Below are 24445 nucleotides of genomic sequence, written 5' to 3' on the forward strand. Positions count from 1 at the left end.
AAATTTGATGTCGTGTTCAGTTTTATTCAGTCTTTGGGCAGTTGCTTATACTCAAGAAAGAACAGCCAGAAATTTAGAGGAAATTCTGGAACTTTAAAATTTTTATTTATTTAAAATTTTACTTACAGTTAAATTCACTTTTTGTGAAGCACAGGTCTGTAAGGTTTTACAAATGCGTGGAGTCACAGAATCCCCACCATAATCAAGACAGACAATAGTTTGTCCCATTGCTTCCCCCAAATTTACCTTGTGCTGCCCTTTTGTAATCACCCACTCTCCCCATCCCCTCTTCTCCATCCCTGTAGTTTTGCCTTTTTTGGGGATGTGATTAAAATATGCCCATATTGTTGCATGTATCAGTAGTTCATTCCTTTTTATGGGTGAGTGTCACAGTTTATCCATTTGCCAGCTGAAGGACATTTGGGTTGTTTCAGATTTGGGGCAATAATGAATAAAGTTACATGCAGGTTTCTGTGTGAGTATAAGTTTTCATTTATCTTTGGTAAGTGGCTGGGAAGTGATATTGCTGGGTCATATGTACGTTCAGTTTTGTAAGAAGCTATCAGACTGATTTCCAAAGTGACTCTGTCATGTTGCATTGCCAGCAACAGTGTAGGAGTGAACTAGTTTTTCCACATCCTCACCAGTACTTGGCATCATCAGTGTTTTGCTTTTTTGGCCATGCCATGAGTCATGGGGAACTTAGTTCTCCAACCAGAGATTGAACCTATACCCCTTGTAGTGGAAGCGAGATGTCTTAACCACTGGACTGCCAGAGAAGTCCCTGACATTATCAGTGTTTTTGTTTTTTGTTTTTGCCATTCTAGTAGATGTATAGTGGTATTTTACTGTGGGTATCATTTACATTTTCTAATGACTAGTGATTTTAAGCATCCTTTCATAAGTTTATTTTCCATTTGAATATTTTCTTGGGTGAAATGTCTGTTCAGATCTTTGTTCCAGTTTTAAATTGGGCAGTTTGTTTTCTTATTGAGTTATGAGAGTTCTTTATATATTCTGGATGCAAGTCCTTTGTCATATATGTGATTTTCAGATATTTTCTCCCTATCTGTAGCTTATATTTTTTATTCTCTTAACAGTGTCTTTCACAGAGCAAAAATGTTTAATGATGATGAGGTCCAATTTATTTTTTCTTTTATGTATCTGATTTTGGTGTCATATCTAAGAACTCTTTGTGTAACCCCAGGTCAAAGATTTTCCCATGTGTTTTTTACCATAGGTTTTATTTGTTGTTGTTATTCAGTCTCTAAGTTGTGTGTGACTCTTTGCGACCCCATGGACTGCGGCACTCCAGGCTTCCCTGTCTTTCACTATCTCCAAGTTTGCTCAAATTCATGTCCATTGAGTCAGTGATGCCATCTAACCATGTCAACCTCTGTACCCCCTTCTCCTTTTGCCTTTCATCTTTTCCAGCATCAGGGTCTTTTCCAATGAGTCATCTCTTTATATCAGGTGGCCAAAGTAATGGAGCTTCAGCTTCAGCATTAGTCCTTCCAGTGAATATTCGGGGTTGATTTCCTTTAGGATTGACTGGTTTGATCTCCTTGCAGTCCAAGGGACTCTCAAGAGTCTTGTCCAGCACCACAATTCAGAAGCATCAGTTCTTTGGCACTCAGCCTTCTTTATGGTTCAACTCTCACATCCATACATGACTACTGGAAAAACCATAGCTTTGACTATACAGACCTTTGTTGGCAAAGTAATGTGTCTGCTTTTTAATACACTGTCTAGGTTTGTCATAGCTTTCCTTCCAAGGAGCAAGCTTTAATTTCATGGGTGCAGTCACCAATCCACAGTGATTTTGGAAGTTTTTATTGTTAGGTTTATATGTAGCTTATATGTAGTTCTAGATCCATATTGTATTAATTTTTGTGCAGGTCATGAGGTCTGGTTTGAAATTAATTTTTTTTGGCAAATGGATATCTGATTATTCTAGCACATTTTTTTGCAAAGATTATAATCTTCTCTTTGATTACCTTTAAGCTGCTGAAAGTTTTAATTCAAGAAATTATGCTATAATTTTCTCTAATAATAATTACACATATTTAGTTGTCTGATTATTATTTGTATTTTCATCACCTATTTTAAACTTTCCAAAGAGGGTTCTAAAGTTTGCAAAGATTTCTCAAAGCAAAATCACCTCTCTGGATTTTGTTTCTTCACCCATAAAATGGGGGGGGGGAATCAGATAATCCTATTTCAAAGTCATTTAGCTTTGACACTATTTAGTATTGTTAGAAACTCAAAAGGTTAGAAACCATGAATCGGAATCAGGGGCAGGTCTCTGATTCTTGATAACTGTCATTGATTGCTGCAGCACCTGTTTGCTTTGAATTGTTTTAGTAATGGTGACACATGCTCAAAATATGGCAGGGATCCTGATCTCATGACTCATTAACATGGTACGGAAGAATTTTCAGTGCGAGCAGAATGCTTTGTTTTTTGTTTCAACAGCTGGACCAAGCGGCGCTCTCCCTAGCCGTGAGGGAAGACTACCTTGATAACAGCACGGAAGCCAAGTCTGTAAGTTTTCCTCATTCAACTCTGCATCTTGTCAGACATTGTGAGGTTCATAAGTTGTTCTAAAATCCCTAACTCTTTACTCGAATGGAGCAGTGTGGGTGTTTGACAACCATTTTCCCAAATGTAGGAAGCAAAGGACTTTTATTTGGGCAGATAAATGGCCCTCCCTGTTTTCTGGAAATCTGGAAATGAAGGCTGAGCACTCCCTGCGTGGTGCCCTCATAGTTGAGCAGGGAAGACAGCACACCAAATGCAGTAACCAAGGAGTGGTCTTGCAGCCAGCCCTCAGAAGTGTGGACAGCTCTCAGTAGATTGCAGAAGCGTGGGAATGGACACCCAGTTGACCAGCAGGTCCCAAATTGTATTGCTTAAGAATCACCTCGGAAGCTTCTATTAAATGTTGATTCTTGGGCCTCAGCCATGGGAAGTCGGATTTAGTAGACTTGAAGTGGGGCCTAGGAATCCGTTTTTTTTAAATTGGTGCCCCAGGTTAACGTAAGGTTAATGAGAACCAGATGGGATCAATCTTCTCAAACTTCTTGCTTTGGCTTGGAAACCTAGTCATTTCCTGGAGATTGGATTAGAGCTGTTTTATTCCTGACACTTTGAATTCATTTTGGAACCTCTGTTGAACTTCCAAGGGAGCCTCAGGCCTGGGGGACCCTTGACCTGGGAGGCTCGGGTTTCTGGCCTGCCCTGAGAATGCAGGGGCTTCAATGGGGGAAGTGCTGGCTCTCACGGAGTCCCTGCTCCTTTGCTGATAGGAAAGCCTGTATCTAGAAGGCTCTGAAGGGCAGGATCCTCAGCGACTTTCTGGCTGAGGACGCTCATCAAAGAAGGTTGGCGAGTTTTCCTTCTTGAAATTGGACAGAACGAACTTTTACCAGTCTGGAGGCACTTCTGTTTCTACTTGGGTCACCACCTAATACGCAGCCATGCTTGAAATGTTGTCCCCACCCTGTAACCAATCAGTCCTGTAGACTCTGCCTTCAAAATATCTCTTCCCCCTGGTGCCTCCTTTGTCTCCCTACTGCCCTAGGGCAGATCCTTGTTGAGTCTCCTTTTAACTATTCCCTCCTCCCCTTCATTCCATTACCTCCTTAGCACCACTTGGCAAGCTCTCAAAGTACATCTCCCAGTGTGCTTTTGCTCACAAGTTAGACTCTGTATTCCTTAGAGGGATTTCAAGGCCTCTTTACAACCTAGTCCCAAACCACTTTGCTGTCTCACCTATCTTTATTCTTCCCCCAACAAAGGCAGCTCGCACATCTCTCAGAAGGACGCCTCTGCTCCTGAATCTGTCCCCTTTAAAAAACTCTCTCCCTGGTTTCTCGAGGCTAGAATTCACTAGTTCTTGAGTTTCCAAGCACTTAGCAGCTTTAGTAAAGACTGTATTTTGGTGTTGCTAGTGTTACGATTAGTAATGACGTGTTTATCTCCCTCCTAGGATCACACACTGGGAACTAGACTTAAGTATTATTTAATTATTCACCTCTACTCCCGCCATGTGCACAGAAGGCCTAGCAAGACATCTTGCATATGTGATGATCGAATAAATATTTTTGGAATTTAGCTGGAAATTGCAAAACATTTCTAATTCTGACTATCTGTGAGGCTTATTTACTGATTCAACAAATATTTATTAAGGGCCTGCTATATGCCAAGCACTGTGCAGGTCTCAGAGTCATAAGCATTATAAGAAAAGCTTTGCAGAATCAAGGTGTATATTAGGGAATCTTATTCCCATAGCATAACTATGGAACAGTTTAATAGCTGTTGTGTTGAGTTCTTAAAATGTACCTGAAAGGAGAAGGGACCCACCCTCACCCCTTGACACACACACACACAAGATTCCTCAACTCCCACAAAGTAAGGTCTTCCTCTCCAATAGTATGTGAATAGCCTGAAAATGGGTTCTGAACATGCAGCGAGGAACTTCTGCATTTGCTCAATTTCTCTTCATCATTTTCTCATCTTTCCTTTCCTTTCTCCCTGAGCTAGTGAGGAGAACTTGGTAGAAACCCCACAAAATGGAAAAAAACATTCGATTGCTGGTCTTTTGTTTTTAGTGTGGAGACGGGTAAATTGAGCTGGAAGAAAATAAATCACAGTTCCCACTAGTCTTCATGGATCATGCCTCCTGCTTTTAGCAACCAGTTCTTTCCCATGTTTTTTAATATTAAAGCCTCACTTGCCTGGAAAGAGGAGTCTGGACTCATTTGTAGATGTTTCATATATCCTTAATATTACTGGTTGCCAGAAAACAAGTTCTCTTGATTCTTGGTGGCCGGACATTTCTGTCTGTCATGGAAACAGTACCCAAGTAGCCATCATTCTTCTTTGTCCCAAGGTGGTAGATGAGTGGTTGGTATTGCATAATGCTCATACCATACTTTGAGTACAGAGTGAAAACAATGGGCATTTATTTCCACCTGATGTTCCTGCTCTTCTGTGTTCCTCAAACATACTTCCCTAATAGACTCTTGTCATGGTCCCTTGCTTCTTTATCTCTTACAGTATCGGGATGCCCTTTACAAATTCATGGTGGATACTGCTGTGCTTTTGGGAGCTAATAGCTCCCGAGCAGAGCATGACATGAAGTCGGTGCTTAGGTTGGAAATAAAGATAGCTGAGGTAAGTCTTCATCTAAAATCTTTTTCTTTTCCATCTCCTGATTTTAAAGGTGATGTATCTTGCATGAGAATATATATAAAAAGTCATTTTGTGGCATTGTCCTTTGGGTCCAAGATAGAACTCATAGCACCCCTCTCTGGGAAGTAGCAGGAAGAAAAACCATAACAGATAGAAGAACTCTTCTTCTGCCCCTGCTTGAAGCCCAGTCAGCGTCCACATTCTCGTCAGTGGTGGACGAAGAACAGCAGCAGGGAGAGGCTCTCTCTGTTTTCCCAGGGAAATGCCTGTTTGGCCTCAACTGAGGAATATGATACATTTGATAAATCTGTATGAATTTGGCTTAAGTGGAAGATTATTTTTTAATCTAGTTTACTCTTTATACCATTCCGATGCAGAATTAGCCTCATCTAAGATTGAGGCTTTGGGAAGTCTAGTCACATAATTTGATGTAGAGAGTGTATAGGGCAGGCTGGTAAGCATGAATTAGTTCTTATACCCAGCCCTGGTTTTCCTTCTTTTCTTGCCCCACTTTCATGAATGTCATTGTGTCATATGTTGTGTTCTGTGTAAATCACCTTTTAAATTATTTCAGTCTCATGGTGGAGACAAAAAGACCTAAGAACAAACTTGAGAGAGACTAATGAGAAATCCTAAATGGTTAGCTTTGTTCAAAGAATAACTTTTCTAGAAGAACCAAAGTATAAAATCTTTATACGTCCTCAGGACTGGATGGAACAGATATGATGAAATCTTCTTGGGGAGATACACTGTAATGAAAAAAAAACGATACTTTTATCAAGAAGTGGTGGTATATTTGTTGGTAGTCTTTTATAATAGAAGTTGGTAAAAATCTTGAAGTGCTTAGGAGTCCAAGCGCTGTTTGGTTTTGTGTTTGGCGAGGTGTCGTGGGGTGGCAAGGTGGGAGCAGGCTGATGGATAGGGTCTGGAGGAGTCGGCCTCTTGGCTGGCGTGGTGTACGTGTGTGTCTTTCTCCAGACCCCCTAGTCACAGCACATACAGTTCCTTCCTGTGCGTCACCTTTGAAGACGGCAAAGACTGCTGCAGATGTTCTGGAGTCAAAGACTGGGCCTCTCTGCCGTGTCTAGAGGCCATCTGGATTCCCTTCCCAGGCAAATCGGAGACCCAGAGACCTCATTTGGACTGAAGCTCCAATACAGCGGGAAAGGCCTTGCCCTGAGCCAGGGATCTGAACCAAAAAGGGAACTCAAAACAGCTGGGCCGAGGCATGACCGGGAATGGTCAAGAGGCTAAATGAAGTGACAAATCCATGGGGTGGAGGAAGGAGCTGGCAGAGAGCTGAAAACAGCTCTAAGGCCAAAGGGCTCCAACCTGGGCCTATGAGTCTGGGTGGACTGAGGAAGAGTGCGGACATTCTCTGAAGCAGTGATTGAAATGGAGGCAGGAGGTTGCCTGTGAGCTACAGGAAGTCTTTCCATGGATGGTGAGAAGGGAGAAGCTGAGGGCACTGAAGGGAAGAGGAGGCAGATGTCTGCCACTCAGCCTTCTGTGATTGTATCTTGACAAATCCATGGTGCTTGGGTTTTTTGCCAGCTGATAATGCTCATCTCTGTTTCTTACATCCCAGGTCACTGGGGACCTTCAGAATTAGTGCAGCATATCATCCCAGGCAGACTTCTAAAGCTGGGGAGACAGGACAACTTCGCCAAGCCCCCCAGAAATCCTTGTAAACACAGCCATGGAAGTGTGCATTCAGCTAATCCCAACTAGAGAGATATGTGCCTAAGGGGAGGTCTTGTTGATGGCATGGCCCTTGGGATTGGAGCCAAGTGGAGTTTAATTGGAAAGACTTGCAACAGAAAATGAATCACAAGCAAAGTCTTGACTTATGGTTCAAACCATGGGGGTAGTGATGGTGGGCAGGAGTGCAAGGGTAGGGGAGTCCTGTGTGAGTTGGAAGGTGGAGAGTTTAATGCAGGGGAATCAGATTATGGAGGGCCTTAGGAAAAATCATGATGTGTTGAGCGGTATGAGGAGCTACTGCCTGTCTGCAGAAGTGATTAAGATGGCCCTCGAGGAAGATGATTGTTGCTGCTCTTCTCAGATTAGATATGGCAGAGCCTAGAAGCTTCGATTTGATGATGCCAAAATTGCCAGGAGCACAAGTGTTGGGAATGGAAGGAGTGTGAAGGGTCAGGGCTGGAGAAGCAGATGTGGAACTATGTCTGGGTGGTAACTGAACCCATACCTTTAGCAGTGGGGCCAGGGAAATTTCCGGGCCAGAGAAACCAGAGAGGAGAAGGGAAGTGAGGCATGAAACTGTTGACAGAACGATCACTGGTGGCAGTGCTGTTCAGATAGTCTAGTGCACTTAGAATGTTCCCTTGGGAATGAAGGGGTGGTCTGTAGTTTATGAACTGTAGAGGCTGTTACCTGGATGCTACAGGTGGACAGTGGATGTTTGTCTCAAATCGCCCAATCTTAGCATGGCTATCTACCCCAAGCCAGTGATAGATTTTGTCCATCCACATGAAAGGTTAGGGAGGGATTTGAGTAGTTATTTTTGTACCAAGTCCAATGTTTCACACTGAACAGGAAAGGAAAGTTCCTTTTTATTTTCTTAATCCTGCGTAAAGTGATTTTTTCCCCCCTCCTCTCTCCCAGGTTCGGCACCACACCAAAATCTTGAAAAAGTTTATGATACTATACAGATGTTTTGGCACATGTAGGAAGTAGCTATGCTGTTAGAAATGGTTTGTTTGAAAAAAGTAACCAAAGTTTCTTTCCACCAGATAATGATTCCGCATGAAAACCGAACCAGTGAAGCCATGTATAACAAAATGAACATCTCCCAGCTGAGTGCTATGATTCCCCAGGTTAGTGAAAGCAGCCCAGGAAATTGTATCTCAACTGGTCATTTGACAAGCAATTCTGTTTCACCTGTGTGTAAAATTTTACCTCATAAAAGCTACCATTGGTCTTCTTGCTCATCGCCATCTCTGTCAGTCATCACATAAAATATCCCTTGTCTATGCATTGGGATGCTGTCTGCTCTATGGAACAGAAAACTTTTCTAAGAGTGGCCTAAAAACTTAAAGCCTATTTCCTTATATAGACAAAAGTCTAGACATAGGTTGCTGTTGGTGTCGGTTTAGCTGTTGCACAACGTTGTCAAAGATCCAAGTTCTTTCTTTCCACTCCACTCTTTTTAGCATGTCGGCTTTTTGACTGCATATTTGACGACTCAGGGTTGTAAGGTGGCTGCCATAGCTGCATATGTCACATCTGTCCTCAGAGCAGGAAGAAGGGGCAAGCCCCAGTATGGGCCATGTTTAACTCTTCTACCAGGAAAAACCAAAGCCTTTCCACGTGTCATCCCTTTATTTCTTACTGAGTAAAACTGGGGCATGTGGGACTACCTCCTTACAGGGTAGGCTGGGCAAGTGAGTGACTGGCTTTCCATTTCACTAGTGGAGGCAGGCAGGGGAGCAAAGAAAAGGTAAAGCCTGGAAAGGACTTTCCAGGTAGCCAGGTCAAAACGCTAAGACAGTGATGCTACGAAGGGGAGACACGTGTTACTCTGTGTTGTTTGTTTCTCTCGGTGTAAGAAAGGCTGTGCCAGAGGGAGAACCAGAAATGTCGTGGGGCATCTATGTCTATGGGGACAGGAGAGTGAATGAGCGCGGAATGGGGCCGAGTGCAGGGAGAAGGGAGGTGAGTGCTACTGCAAGAGGGATGGAGAGAGAGAGAGAGAGCAGGAGAGAAGGTGGGAGGAGGAGATGGGAGGATGAGAGTGCAGGTACGTGAGCGCGTGTGCTGCTGGGTGCTCCATACACACATGAGCTCCATACACAGATGGCACAGGCACATGCTCCACTTATACTTTAGCCAGCAAGTCTGATCTGGGTGGCAGTGATCAGGCATTTATCTTCTAGATTTGAGCAGTTGGATGTTTATATGGTCTGAGATCACAAGCCGTGGATTACATTCTACTGACTCTGGTTGCCTTTCTCCTCGATTGTTCCCCAGCAGAGGTTCTCTCACTGTGTTTTTTTTGTCTTTGTCTCCTCAGTTTGACTGGCTGAACTACATCAAGAAAGTCATCGATGTCAGACTCTACCCTGAACTGAAAGACATTGGCCCCTCAGAGAACGTGGTGGTCCGAGTCCCTCAATACTTTAAGGATTTGTTTAGGATATTAGGCTCTGAGAGGAAGAAGTAAGAGCTTTCTTGTGCATTTTACTGTGACTTTTATTTTTCCTTTGAAATTACAAGGTCTTCCCCCTCGTGTCCTTTGAAAACTGTTTTAAAAGAAAGTTATATCAAAAAAGTCTTGGGGAAAGTTGTGGTGTCTTTTGTGACAAATGAGCTGAGACCATCATCTGGTGTAGTTTATTTACTACAATGACAACAAATATACAATATTTTTGGCCCTTATTTCTGATCTTTCTGCATATTCCCGCTGAAAGCCTAAATTGTTTATTAGTTTTGGAAACTAGTTGTATAGTGATGTTATTTTTTGAGATTTCTATATGAACATCTTTGTTTTCCTCTAGTTCATTCTTGGTCTTTGGCTGTTTTTTCCGTCCTTCTTCTTTTAAGCCAATAAGTCACTTTGTGTCAATAAACCCAAGTACCAATACTGAAAAGACTTAAGACCACTCAGAAAGCTGTAGAAAAATTAGACTGGTGAAAGAATGTCAGGAACTCTCAGGTTTTTCTTTTTTTAAACAATATTTTAGAATTTGTTGCTTTGTTCCTTTGGCACTACAAAGCAAGGGAATTCTAAAAATGTTCTGGAAAGATAACTTTTTAATTGACATATAGTTGATTTACATTGCTATGTTAATTGCTGCTGTACAGCAAAGTGATTGAGTTCTATCTATACATTTTGTAATATTCTTTTTCATTATTGTTCATCATAGGATATTAACTATACTTCTCTGTTCTATGCAGTAGGACCTTGTTGTTTCTCCATTCCATATGTAAAAGCTTACATCTGCTAACTGCAGCCTCCGACTCCATCTCTCCTCCAACCCCTTCCCCCTTGGCAACCATTAGTGTGTTCTCTATGTCCATGATTCTATTTTTTATTTCATAGATAGTTTCATTTGTGTCATATTTTAGATCAGGAAAGAGAATTTTTCATCCTCATGAAGCCATTCAGATTTGACTACAGAAAATGAAGCACAGGAAGGTCAAATAGTTCACAATCACAGTTTAATAGGCTAATTGCTGGACCATGATTAAAAATCATATTTTCTTTTATAAAAATATTTGTTTGACTGTGTCAGGTCTTAGTTGCAGCATGTGGGATCTAGTTTCCTGACCAGAGATCAAACCCAGACCCCCAGCATTCAGAGCATGGCGTTTTAGCCACTGGACCACCAGGGAAGTCCCCCAAATCATACTTACTTATTTGGACTTAGACAAGGTTATGTGGCCAGGAATTATGTGGAAAAAAAGAGGCACCTGGAGAAGTCTTGGGAATAAAATTTAGCATCCATCCCCACCTATGAAAACATTTAGACACTTTTGAAGAACTCTTCTTTTTAAGATGCTATTTTCTTAAAATAAAAACAATGTGTTGTTCATTGAAGAAAGCATACAGAAAAGTAAGCATACCGAAAAGGGAGAGTAGAAATAATAAATTCATTTCAGATTCTGTGTGGGGTGAAACCTTGATATTCCAAGTGTGATCTGTGGATCAGTAATGCCAACAGCATCACCTTGGGCCTCTGGTAAAAATGCAGATTCCAGCAGTCCTCCTCTATAGATCTGGAGCGAGGCCTAGAAATCTGTATTTTAACAAGCACCCCAGGAATCTTATGATTAGTTTTTTTGGGGGGATTCACTGCTTTAGAAACTTTTTCATGTGTACTTCCTAGCTCTGAAATTTTGTAAAATATGACCCCAATGATTTTGTACTCCTATGCCACTGAGTTACTCAACACTTCTTAAATTGTGGTGGTAATTTCTGTTGAAAGATGGAGTTTCCATGCTATGTACACATTCTCCAGAACTTAGTGAGTTGGTTTCTTCCAGTGTCTGTGTTATCTTCAGTTGTAAATTAGTAGGTAATTTTTGAAACTGTACTAATTTTATTTCCACAAAAGCCTAATTGACAACCAGGGAGTAATAGATTGGGCCTTGGTTTACTGTATTAGATAATCTCTGTGGTGGTGATTACACTTTAGAACCGCAGGATCTGTCATGACAAAAAGGGCCAAGAAAGACCATGACTGAAGGGAGATTTTAATCTGGTTCTTATTAAAATGATAACTTAGATGTAAGCATAGTGAACTACAGTGGAAGAAATGTAAATAGAAAAACTAACTGCAGACATTATGTCCGTAACATAAGATGATCTGCAGATATTTTGAACCTTCCAACTCTCTGTCACATAGTTTACTCTTTAGCAACTGATTCATCAGAAACAACTTGTATTGTGTGTATGTTGGGATTTCAAAACACTGTATGCTTCTTGAAAATTTTGATAACACGTTATTTGCGGAGCACAGTAAGTTTTTTTAAAGACCACTTTTATTTATTTTTAAACTCCTTTATTTATCTATTATTTATTTATTTTTGACTGCATTAGGTTCTTCGTTGTTTTGGATGGGGTTTATTTGCAGCAAGCAGGGGCTACTCTTCATTGCATTGTGCGAGCTTCTCGTTGCACTGGCTTCTCTTGCTGTGGAGAACTGGCTCCAGAGTGCACAGGCTTTAGTGGTTGTGGCACATGGGCTTAGTTGTTCCACAGCCTGTGGGATTTTCCCAAACCAGGGATTGAACCCATGTCCCCTTGTCCCCTGCATTGGGAGGTGGATTCTTATCCACTGAACCACCAGGGAAGTCCCCACAGTAAGTTTTTTAGACTGCTAATCATTTGCTTGGAGGAAAGCTCCAAGCAGATCCTCTCCTTGGGTTGTAGCACAAGAGTGGTCAAGGAAATGTGCCCTCGGGTTCCCATAGTTACTTTATTAGTCAGGACATACCAGTCACTGTAATAAGCACCCCTACACTTACTGGTTTGTACCATGACGATTGTACCCTATGCTCCTGGAATGTCCAGCATGGCTGTCCCTGTAAGGCAGCTTTCCTCCAAGCAGGGACTCAGGAACTTAGACTCCTTCCATCTTGTGGTTCTGCCTTCATCTGGCCTTTTGGAATCTTCTCCATTCAGCTGATGGATGGGGAAAGAGAGTAGAGGATTGCATAGGAGGTTTTATGGGAAGGCCTTGAAATGATATGTGTCCATTCCGTTGACCAGAACTCAGTCACATGACCAATTTAACTGCAAGAGAAGATGAGAAATAGAGTCTAGCTTTGTGCCCAAGACCGAAATATCAAAGAAATTATCTAATTTTTTGGTTTGCTCCTCTCCCTCACCCCCATGAAACAGTGAACATTTGATGGTGGACACTCCTGTAATTGTTTTTATAACATCATGGCCTAGTATGGTACTTCTCACATGGAAGATTCTTCCTAAAAATTTCTAGAAGTTAACCAGATGGCCCCATGACCACTATCTGGGAGGTGACACAGAAGCAGGACTCCAAAGGATAAGGAGGAGTTTTTCAGGTAGGGGATAGTGGAAAAGGAGGGTGTCCTCAATGTTGAGCATGTTGGGTGATGGGACTAACATTAACCTGGATGTTGCCTTTGAGGGGTTTCTGGACCTTCCTAGCAGTCCAGTGGTCAAGACTCTGCTCTTCCACTGCAGAAGGCATGGGCATGATCCCGGGTCAGGGGACTAAGGTTCCACATGCTGTGCAGCATGGCCAAAAAGAGAGAGAGAAAGAAAAAAGTGGCAACAATTTCTGGTTTAGTAGATCTTGGGGGAGGCCAAGGAATTCTCAGGTGATGCTGATGCTGCATAGCTCTGGGCAGCCTCTAGGGTTTAGGAAGATCTCTTCAGCTTTGAGAACCTTTGAGAGGTACCTGTTTGGCTTACCTCAGGTGGTTTGGCTCAGAGAAGCAAATGCAAGCCATGGAATCTGAAGATCCAAATGTTAGTCCTAGATTTGACACATGCTTAGAAGTACTTTGACCTTGGATCTTTGTTTTATTTATTTGAAAATTGGAATAATAATAATAACCACCCCATAGCATTGTCATGAGGCTCAGAGAAGATCTTTATGATCTTTTTTTTTTTTTATGATCTCTTAAATGCAATACAGTACAAATATAAGCTGTCACTAATTGACAACAAGTGTCAGAAAAATCTTCTTAAAAAAAAAATCTCCCTCGTCAGAGGCTTTGGGAAATGATTTCACGTTGCTTTGTGGTGGATTCTCTCTCTCTTGAGCCTCTGTTTTCCTCTACTTTATTGATTGCCATTTGGGGGAAATTACCATACTGCTGAAAATGCTTTTTGAAAAGAGAAAGATGTGTTATTTTTAAGGACTATTGCTGAATCTTCTTTTTGTTTGGTTTTTTGAGCATTAAGTGGCAGTCATTCAGTCATTCCGGTCAGATCTGTTCCTGGCGTGTAATATTAGCACTCCAGAGCTGTGCTCCCCACTGTTCTGTCAGTTTATTTATAATGATGGAGCAGCTCATCAGTGCCATTGTCTCCCTGTGCGAGCTTCCCTGCTTCTGGCTTCTACCTGTCAGAGGTCCTGTGCTGTGGTCTTATAATGCCTTGCCTGTGGAGCCCTCACACACTGTTCTTTCTTCATACCCACAGATTTTTGGAAAGTGCCTTTGTTGGAGGGTTTTGACTGGCCAGGAAATCTTGGTGGAACAAGAGGGGTTAATCTGTCCATGTGTGGCATGGGGAAAAGCAGAGGCTTTCGAGTCAGACATATCTTAGGCTTGTCTAGCCTTCTTTGCATTCCTCGTGGCATCTGGGAGGATACTTGGCCAACAGTGAGCTCTTGGTGTCTTGCTCAGGATTAGGGATGTGAACTCAAAAGATCCAAAGGAATGACCTGAAACTACATGCTTATTACACCTGTTCTCCAACTTGGTTACACCCTGGACTTAGCTGGGGCAATTTAAAAATAATATTTGTGCTGGGTCTCATCCTAGAGACACTGATTGAATTGGTCTGGAGTGGCCTGGGCATCTGGTGATTGTAAGTTGGGGACCGACTGAGTATGTGATCCTGAGGCGTTACTTAATGGTTCTAGGCCTCAAGTTTCCTGTCATGTAAAATGCATATGAGGACATCTCTCCTGTAGCAGTGCTGTGGGAGTTAGAGGTAATACGAGATGCCTTAGCAGTGTGATTTCAAGGGAGCTGGAAAGGCAGAAAAATCTAAGACCCCAACATAGTTGCATCATGCTGTGTCTTTTACTGCCACCATCAGGCCCCATCCTAACACCATCATTCCCCAGTTAATCTGGTGCATCACAACCACCTTGAGGGAATAGCTTTTGAATTCATGTAAGCATATCTGCTGGCCATGGATCTCCTTTGAATCTGTACGTAGGGATCCAGCACAGCTCTCACACCCTGGAAGCAGTGTTTTAAGGTTGAAGAGCCTACAGACCTTTCATTAGGGTTGGTCTCTGCCCCTTTAACATTCTAGATATTGGACCCTAGTTGCTGCCTGCATCTTCCCGGCTGTAGCTGGCCTTTCTGCCCAGCTCTGTGAGTGATGAACTTCCTCACCATCCCCGCTCACACACAAGCTATTCCTCCATTATTTAGCTTCAGAGAGGCTAAATTCTTGCTCCAGAGTTTATATTCCCACTCCACACCCTGAAGCCTTCATGGCCCAGGGCCCATCCCTCTCCTGACTCCTACTCTCATCCCTCAGTTTGAGGCAGGCACTCTTCCAGCCAACTCTCTGGCATGCAGTTGTGGGTGCTAGGGTCTGTCACATCATTGCTATGTGCTTGCCTGTTTCCCCTGCTCAGCTGAAAGCTCCGGGAGATCAGGGACTATAGCTTCCTCACCTTTCCGTCTGCCAGCACCTAGAACTATTTGTATGTATCAGGTGTTCAGGAGGTGCTGAATGAGCGAATGAGGGAAGGATCCCTTGTGTACTTACCATGTATCCCATTCAATGGAAAAACCCATTTCTATGAACAAGCTGAAATCTGAAGTCCCATATCCCCCAGCTAGACTTTTACGTTCTCTGAATGTAGGTGTGAATTCCTATTTATTTGCATTCCTCGTGGCATCTGGGAGGATACTTGGCCAACAATATGTGCTCAGTGAGCACTTGTCTTGCTCAGGATTGGGGATGTGAACTCAAAAGATTCAAAGAAATGACCTGAAACTACATGCTTATTATAGTGCCTCAGAAGAGCAAAGACAAGGGCTAGACTTTGCTGATGAGAGTGGTGGTCTCTGAGGGGAAGTGTGCATACTTAAACAAAATCCACGGGGTCTGAGAAGAAATATTTTTTAAATTGTTAGAAAAAAGTTTATTTATTTGGTTCTGCTGGATCTTCATGGCTGCACAGGCTTTTCTCTAGTTGCAGCAAGTGAAGGCTACTCTTTAGCTGTGGTACACAGGCTTTTCTTTGTGGTGACTTCTCTTATTACGGAGCATAGTCTCTAGGGCACACGGGCATCAGTCGCTGCGGCCCACAGGCTCAGTAGTTGTGGCTCCTGGGCTCTAGAGCATAGGCTCAATACTTGTGGTGCACAGGCGTGGTTGCCCCACGGCATGTGAGATCTTCCCAGATCAGGGATCAAACCTGTGTCTCATGCATTGGCAGGCAGATGCTTTACCACTGAGCCACCAGGGAACCCCAAGGAGAAAATTTTAGAACCTCTATGTATCATTCTTTCTACTGAAAGAATAGCTAGGCTCTATTAGTTTTGCTGTATAGATAGCCATGAACCCTTCATTTGATCTATATACTATATATGAGAGTGGGCAGTGTTACCTTCACTGATTAGTTTTTATTCCATATATTGAAAATAATCTCAAGTCACTTACATATACCTATATATTTATGAATTTTACTATTGGTTCAATCCTCACAAAATGAGCAAATGATTGAAAAAATTCTTGTAGAGAAACAGGAGTTGAAACTATTATTAATAGTATAAGCACAAAGTGAATGGGAAGAAAATGTCAGAAGTGGCCCTTCTCCCACTCTAGTTATGCCATCTTGGTTGGCCAGATGACAAGATAAAAACAGTGGTATTCTAACCAGATCTGGGAAGGATATTGTTGCAATATTTTGAAATAGTCAAGATGACTATATGGGATGCTGATTTACATTGACTGTTGTTGTATTAACCTAATCCTATATGGATAATGTGTATTGAAGAATTAACTAAAAGTGTTTGAAGGATTAATTAAGGACTTTGGAAAACATCTTTATTTCATTTTATCTTTCAAAATTTCTATTTCTAAATTTGCTAAAGACATTCCTGATATGTTAGCCCATTAGTATATCTCTATATAAATTAAAATAGCTATACATATGTTGGGTGTATACACTGAAATAGATTTAGTTGCTAAGAGTGAATGTCCACTGAGTTAGGATGCCATGCAAATGAGAGTGTGGGTTATTCTTGATTGGCCAGTTACCATCATCATGTCACACTGCTCTCACATGGCTGGCTGACCCCAAGAGCCATCTCAAGAATGTGTGTTATTAGTCGCCATGGTAATGGCACAGCTGGGAGGGGATGGGTCATTAAAAATTCATCATCACTATTGAGTTGGAAATTAACTCAGATCACACATACTTTTGAGGTCAAGGTGCCTTTTGCTTATAGAAAAAGGAAGAAATTAAGAAAATGTAATGGATTTTTAAAAATATGTGTTGTGGATATTATGAGTGTATGGGGTTGTTTATGTGTTTGGAAGTGAACAACAATAAGAAAACCTGAAATTTACTCTGTCAAACATTTTGTTAGTTATTTTAACTTCACAATAACCCTGTAAGGTAGAGGTCATCCTCATTATATGATGAAGAAAGATGAAATCAATGAACTTAAGTAACTTGCCCAAACTCCCACATCTAGTAGGTATCGAACAAGGGTGCATATCTAGGTAACTGGCATTAGCTGGTATATTGCATTTTGTTTCCAAAAGGTAAGAATCCATCTGCATTTTGTCAAGTCACCTAATAATTGGAAGGTATCAACAATTTCTAGGCATGAAAGCATGGATAACAGTGGACTCCATGTTGTGAGTGGGAAAGCAAAATGTTCATGCTGAGACCTGGGGCTGGAATTTTTGTATCATCTGTCTGCATTAGGTGGTGAAAAGCAAGCCATTTTTGGTTGAGCTTATTGACATTGTATCATCTGATGTCATTTCTCAAGTGAAAGTTCTGCAGTTTTGTATGAGCAAAAGGTCCCTCCATGGAGCTTTGCCAACAGATTTTCCCAAGGTGTTCTGCAGAGCATCAGATATCAAGCTTAGTACAATAAATGTGTTCTCTTTCTGTTAACAGGACCATTGCCAACTATTTGGTGTGGAGGATGGTTTATTCCAGAATTCCAAACTTAAGCAGGCGCTTTCAGTATAGGTGGCTGGAGTTCTCACGGGTAAGTTTTAAGAAGATTGCAGTGTTATATCACTGGATAACTTTACATGCCAGAACAGTCTGTATATTAACTAATCCAATAAAAATCATCTTTAGGTATTAGGCAGAGGGAGTTTTACAGCTCAAGTTCTACTTTTTTTTGGCTTTATTTCTTTTTATTGAGGTAAACCTTATGTACAGTAAAGTATATTCAAGCTCTTCTTTGATGAAGGTATATAAAGATATTTAGGGCAATACTTGAGACCATCACGTTTTCACCCTCCCCTTCTTACCAATTTATTCCCCTTTCCCCCAGTGTTTTTAAGTGGGTCACTATAATTATAATTTTAATATTTCTTAGTGATATATTTGTAGCTATCTTTAGTTTTCAGTATTCTGAATATTCAGAATATGCATGCTATATGTATTAGATGGTAAAGTTTCATCTTTAATTTAGGGGTAGTGTTTTGTCTCTAGCTTGATCTTCAGTCTTTTTTTTGCCTTTTTTTTCTTTTTCATTAATGTTGGTCTTCTTAATTCAATCTAATTTATCCTAATTCTACTAGGCCAATGAGGCCTAAATTTAGTCTCCTCTGAGATGTGGCTCAACTGCCTAAAACACTTTTCTTTTCCCCCTCCTCATCTAGCCCTGTGATCTCTGCTCCTCTCCCACACTTGTTCTCCTCTTTAGCTTACATAAGTGTCACTCTTAGTTTCAGAGGCTTTTGTCTGAGTGATTCTCTTACCAATACAGACTTAAGGGTTTTGTGGCTCTTTTTTTTTTTTTTTTAACATTTTAAGAATTTTGGGACCTTAACAAATATTTTAAGTTAATTTTCTCTTAATTTGTAGTTAATTAATGGAAAATTTTGTAAGCTCTAATTTCATTTAATAGACATTTTAATTATTAGGGAAAATGGCAGCTAGAGAAGTTCCTAGTGGGTCATTGCTCTTGAGTAGTAGCACAATTATTTTGGATACATTTTGGCCCTTGAAGTCACTAGGGTACTGAACTTGATAGAAAACATCATAAAACAACTATATATATTGAGGTCATATCAAAGGGTTAACCTGTAAAACTAGTAGATTATATATATGTGTCTGTGCGTATTTTTAACTTCTGTGGATCCCATAAAAGATGGTACCCAGCTGCTTTCCACTCCCACTGTGAAGAAAATAAGAGAGAGAGGTGTAAGAAGTAGTGTGTGAAAATTTGAGGTTAGGTATGAAGGGATGTTTCTTAAGCATAAAGTGCTAAATATAATACTGAATTGCCAAAGAAAGTTATAGGATCTCTTTATCTAGAAGTTTTTAAAATAGATTCATTCCGTACTCTCCTCAGAGAGTGGTTATGTTATCAGAAAGTAGAGGAAGAATAGATAAACTTCAGTGTTAATCACATTTGCTCTGTACCTACAAGCGGGGTCTAATATCATTCACCGGCTGCCTCCAGCCACCATTCTCAGAGCCTCCCCTTGCTGTCTACCTTTACTTTGCATTTTGAGCGCTCCAAACTCCCAACCCACAGGGGCAACTTAAATGATATTAATTTCTTTGTCTTCAACCCTGAACAGTAAGCTTTTGAGCCTTCCAAGTCCTGCTTTGGACCTTCCTTACTTGTTTGTAAATATTTTCTTATAATGGTTTAATTGGGACAGATGAGAAAAACACATCTATTTTTTACTTGGTTACCAGTGTGTTCTGTTATGACACAATGTAAATATACCTCCTGGGTTGTTCATGGTGGGCATATTTTCCTGGTCTGTCATGTGAGTGTACTTTCCAGAGCAAGGAAGCCTTTGCTGGGAGTGGGGGGACTTTGATCACCCATTGATTTTAAACCTTTCTTGGTAGAAGTTTAGTTCTCAGAAGGTATTAACTACCATCTGGACACTTGGACAGTATCCTTTCATGTCCCTGCCAACTGCAGAAAAACTATGCTATTGTCTACATCCTTTGTTCAGTGGGAAAATTGGAAGGAAAGGAGGGATACATTATCATCCTCTCTTAAAATATTTTCTCTTGGTTTTATATATAATGAGACAAGCAGAATATTTTTCTTCATTCAATTTTACCTTTGGTTTACTATCTGACACATGTATATGGGTTGCGGGATGCAGTGTTTTGTAGACTGTGTCCTTCAGGTTCTTTGAACATTTTTTCAGCCATTGGTTTTATCCAAGTGAAGCTCAGTCTGGTTCGATTATCTCCCACAGGTAATCCAGGGGACCACAACTTTGTTGCCTCAGTGGGACAAATGTGTGAACTTCATTGAAAGTACTCTCCCTTATGTCGTTGGAAAAATGTTTGTGAATGTACACTTCCAGGAAGACAAGAAGGAAATGGTAAGTGCTGCCCCCCAGCGCCCCCGGCTGATGAAAACAGTGGCAGTTAACCAGATCCGAGATAGATAATATGGTCAGCAGGCCAGTATCAGCCTTCTAGCTCTTAAAGTGATGAATCTAGATAACAGTTTTGCTTCAAAGAGGAATTCTTGCAGTACCATATTAATTTAAAACTCAAATGTAGAATGTTATCATGAAAATTTATTTATTTTTTTAAATTTAAATTTATTTATTTTAATTAGAGGCTAATTACTTTACAATATTGTATTGGTTTTGCCATACATCAACATAAATCTGCCACGGGTGTACCCGTCTTCACGTGTTCCCAATCCTGAACCCCCTCCCACCTCCCTCCCCATACCATCCCTCTGGGTCATCCCAGTGCACCAGCCCCAAGCTTCCTGTATCCTGCATTGAACCTGGACTGGCGATTCATTTCTTATGTGGTATTATACATGTTTCAATGCCATCATGAAAATTTAGAAATGAGAAAACAGCATGAAATCATGCCATATAGAGTCAGAATTTCTCCTGTAGAAATTAAATGTGTTCAGTCAATGCTTAGGAAAAAGAGGGCCTGGATAATTTTGGGATTAGATATTTGAACCATTGTAATTACAAAAGATAGAGATATTCCAGACAAATTTCTCTGTTTTAAAGATTAGGAAGCTGGAGACCCAGTGATGAAATGATTTGTAATATATTTAACAACTTTCCTTTTTTGCCAGTTATACTTAGGTATTTTCTTCAAAATAAACAACTTAAAAAATTGAAGTATAGTTGATTTACAGTGTTGTGTTAGTTTCTGGTTTACAGCAAAATGACTTAGTTATGTTTGTAATAGTTATATATATATATACTATAATGTAACAATTAGCAATGTCAAGCATCTTTTCATGTGTCTATTGGCCATCTGTGGAGAAATGTATATTTAGGTCTTCTGCCTATTGTTTGATTGGGTTGAAAAGAAACAATTTTAAAAAATTTATTTGTTTTTAATTGAAGGATAATTGCTTTACAGTATTGCATTGGTTTCTACCAAACATCAACATGAATCAGCCATAGGTTTACCCATGTCCTCTCCCACTTGAACATCCCTCCCCAACGCCCTGCCCAAACAAACAATTTTTATTGAAGTAATAGTTGCTTTACAAAGTTGTGTTAGTTTCAGATATACAGCCATGTGATTGTTATACATACATATATATCTATTCTTTTTCAGATTCTTTTCCATCATATGTTATTATAAGATACCGAGTATAATTCCCTGTGCTATATAGTAAGACCTTGTTGTTTATCTATTTTATATATATAGTAGTATGCATTTGTTAATCCCAAACTTCTCATTTATACCTCCCCTCTTCCCCCTTTGGTAAATATAAGTTTGTTTTCTATGTCTGTGAGTCTATTTCTGTTTTATAAATAAGTTCATTTTTTTTTAAGATTCCACATTTAAGTGATATTGTATGGTATTTTTTTTTCTCTGTCTGACTTACTTCACTTAGTATGATAATCTCTAGGTCTGTCCATGTTGCTGCAAATGGAATTATTTCATTCTTTTTTATGCTTGAGTAATGTTCCATTGTGTGTGCTTGTGTTTGTGTGTGTGTGTGTGTGTAATATGTATATATATTGCACCTTCTTTATCCATTCATCTGTTGATGGACACTAAGGTTGGGCTTCCGTTCTTGGCTATTGTAAATAGCGCTGCTGTGAACAATGGGGTGCTTGTGGTTTTTTTTTGAATTAGAGTTTTCTTTGGATAAATGCCCAGGAATAGGATTGCTGGATCATATGATAGTTCTATTTTAGTTTTTTGAGAAACCTCCCTAATGTTTTCCATTGTGGCTGTACTATTTTTTTCCATTCCCACCAACAGTGTAAGAGGGCTCTCTTTTCTTCACACTCTCTCATGTTTAGCAACTACTGCTGCTGCTGCTAAGTCGCTTCAGTCGTGTCCGACTCTGTGCGACCCCATAGACGGCAGCCCACCAGGCTCCCCCGTCCCTGGGATTCTCCAGGCAAGAACACTGGAGTGGGTTGCCATTTCCTTCTCCAATGCATGAAAATGATAAGTGAAAGTGAAGTCACTCAGTCATGTCCGACTCTTAGCGACCCCATGGACTGCAGCCCACCAGGCTCCTCTGTCCATGGGATTTTCCAGGCAAGAGTACTGGAGTGGGGTGCCATTGCCTTCTCCGAAGCAACTACTAAGTGGCTTAGAAATAGAAATACAATACAGGGACTCCCCCCCACCCCCACCCCGCCTTTGCTTTCGCTATCCTCTAAAAACTAAAGAGATGTGATATTTGTTTCACAGAAAACACTGTCAGGTTTTTTTTCATAAGCTTAAAAAGAAATCTTTTTATTTTGTAAATTTCTAAACATATATGGAAAGAACATTGTAATCAACTTCCATGTACCCATGATCTGTGCCTATTTGTTGTAGTAGCATTAATGACCCAGCCAGATGAATCCACTAATAGAGGCTGAGGTTTAATTTCGCTCATTTACTGAACAAATATTTGTTGAATATCTGTTATATAACAGACATTGTTATAGGCACTTTTTGAGGCAGCAGAGAACAAAGATCCCTGACCTCACTGAGATGACAAAAAAAAAAATTAATACAGTTGTATACATTATGATAAAGACTCTGGAAAAGAAAAGAATGAGATCAGGGTAAGGATAAATCAGGAGTGCTGGAAGGTGTGAGTGTGTGGGGAGGGTTGTAGGATTAAATGAGATGGTCAAAGAAAGCCTCACTGTGAAGATGACATTTGGTAAAGATTTGAAGGAGGTGAGAGAATCAGATACGGCAGTTATCTGGAGGAAGAGTATTCTAAGCAGATGGAACAGCTAGTGCAAAATCCCTGAGGCAGGGATGTGCCTGGAGTGCTCCAGGAAGAGCAGGGAGGTCCCTGTGGCTGGAGCAGGGCGAGTGGGGGTGAGAGAAGCAGATGCTGAGGTCAGAGCAATAGCAGGGCTGGCATTTTAGAAGACTTGTAGGACATTGTAAGAGTATTGGCTTTGATGCTGAGTGGAGTGGGGAGCTATTGCAGGCTTTTTGCAGAGGCCTGATGTGACTTGACTTATGTTGAAAGGCTTACTCTGGCCGCTGTGCTGTGAAGAGATTGCAGCAGGTCAAGAATAGAAGCAGGGAGACCAATTAGGAGACTGTCGGAGGGACCAGGCCAGAGGTGATGGTGGCTTGGACCAGGTGGTAGCAGTGGAAGTTGTGAGAAGGCATGGTATTCTGAATACGTTCTGAAGGATAGAACCAACACAATTTGCTGACAGATTTTTTGAGGGATCTGAGAGCCAGAGCTCTGAATCTGATTAAGTGGAAATTAACTGTTAACTGAGTTGCTGTTAACTGAGAAGAGGAGTGCTGTGGGGGAGGATCAAGTTTAGAAGGGAAGATCAGGGGTTCAGTTTGGGCTCCGTTGAATTTGAGATGTTATCAGACTTCCCAGTGGAGATGTCAAAGAGGCAATAAGGGAAGTACAGTGGAGTTTAGGACAGAGGTTGAGCTGGAAGATTGGAGGAGAGGGAAGGTATGAAATCATTGTCCAGGGGAGTGGAGCACTGAGTAAACTGAGGAAATGTAGTATGGGTGCCTCGAGGCAGTAATGGTTTGGGTGAGGTTGGAGGTCATGAATTTTATTTTTATGTTTCCCCATGCCACACGGCTTGTGGGATCTTTTTTCCCTAAACAGGGATCGAACCTGGGTCCTTGGCAGTGAAAATGCAGAGTACTAACCATTGGACCACCAGAGAATTCCCTACTGCTACTGCTAAGTCGCTTCAGTTGTGTCCGACTCTGTGCGACCCCAGAGACGGCTGCCCACCAGGCTCCCACGTCCCTGGGATTCTCTAGGCAAGAACACTGGAGTGGGTTGCCATTTCCTTCTCCAATGCATGAAAGGGAAAAGGGAAAGTGAAGTCGCTCAGTCGTGTCCAACTCTTAGCGACCCCATGGACTGCAGCCCACCAGGCTCCCCGGCCCATGGGATTTTCCAGGCAAGAGTACTGGTGTGGGGTGCCATTGCCTTCTCCAAGAGAATTCCCTGGAGGTCATGAATTTTATAAAGTCTACTCATTTTGGCTGTATGTTTTCCATCGTTTCAGCTGCACTGGAGGAGAAGGTCCATTTTGAATTAGAAATTGAAATTTAGCTAGGTTTTTTTTTTTTTTTGGTGTGCATTCTCTTTATGAAGAATTATATTTTACAAATGGCATGAAGCAGAGTGTCTAGGAATGATTAACTAGGTAGGGGAGGAAAAATAACGTTTTCTCTACTCTTCTAGGTTCTTGGCTGAGAACCTCCTGTAATACAAGATTAATAGGAGAAAAACTAACAAGTTTAATAACATGTATATTTCCTATACTCAGGACAACTGAGTAACTTCCAGAAATGGCTGAAGCTACCACCTTAAATTCCAAGTCGAGCTAAAGATGAAATAAGATGTTGAGCAAAGGGAGAAGCCAGTT

General features: G+C 41.1%; 1 protein-coding gene across 2 annotated transcripts in view; it reads left to right on the top strand.

Moving 5' to 3' along the window:
- Positions 1–24445, top strand: part of PHEX (phosphate regulating endopeptidase X-linked) — a 213327-nt gene that overhangs the window by 56898 nt on the left and 131984 nt on the right. For both annotated transcript variants that reach the window (XM_086389324.1, XM_086389325.1), the window contains 6 exons: positions 2476–2544; positions 5062–5178; positions 7950–8033; positions 9230–9375; positions 17535–17628; positions 19823–19951. In XM_086389324.1, coding sequence (XP_086245450.1) covers positions 2476–2544; positions 5062–5178; positions 7950–8033; positions 9230–9375; positions 17535–17628; positions 19823–19951 — 639 coding nt within the window. The remainder of the gene's footprint in view (positions 1–2475; positions 2545–5061; positions 5179–7949; positions 8034–9229; positions 9376–17534; positions 17629–19822; positions 19952–24445) is intronic.

The sequence above is a fragment of the Bos grunniens genome, chromosome X (assembly GCF_055505025.1).
Source record: "Bos grunniens cultivar Pamir isolate PY7600 chromosome X, Bosgru_T2T1.0, whole genome shotgun sequence".
Lineage (NCBI taxonomy): Eukaryota > Metazoa > Chordata > Mammalia > Artiodactyla > Bovidae > Bos > Bos grunniens.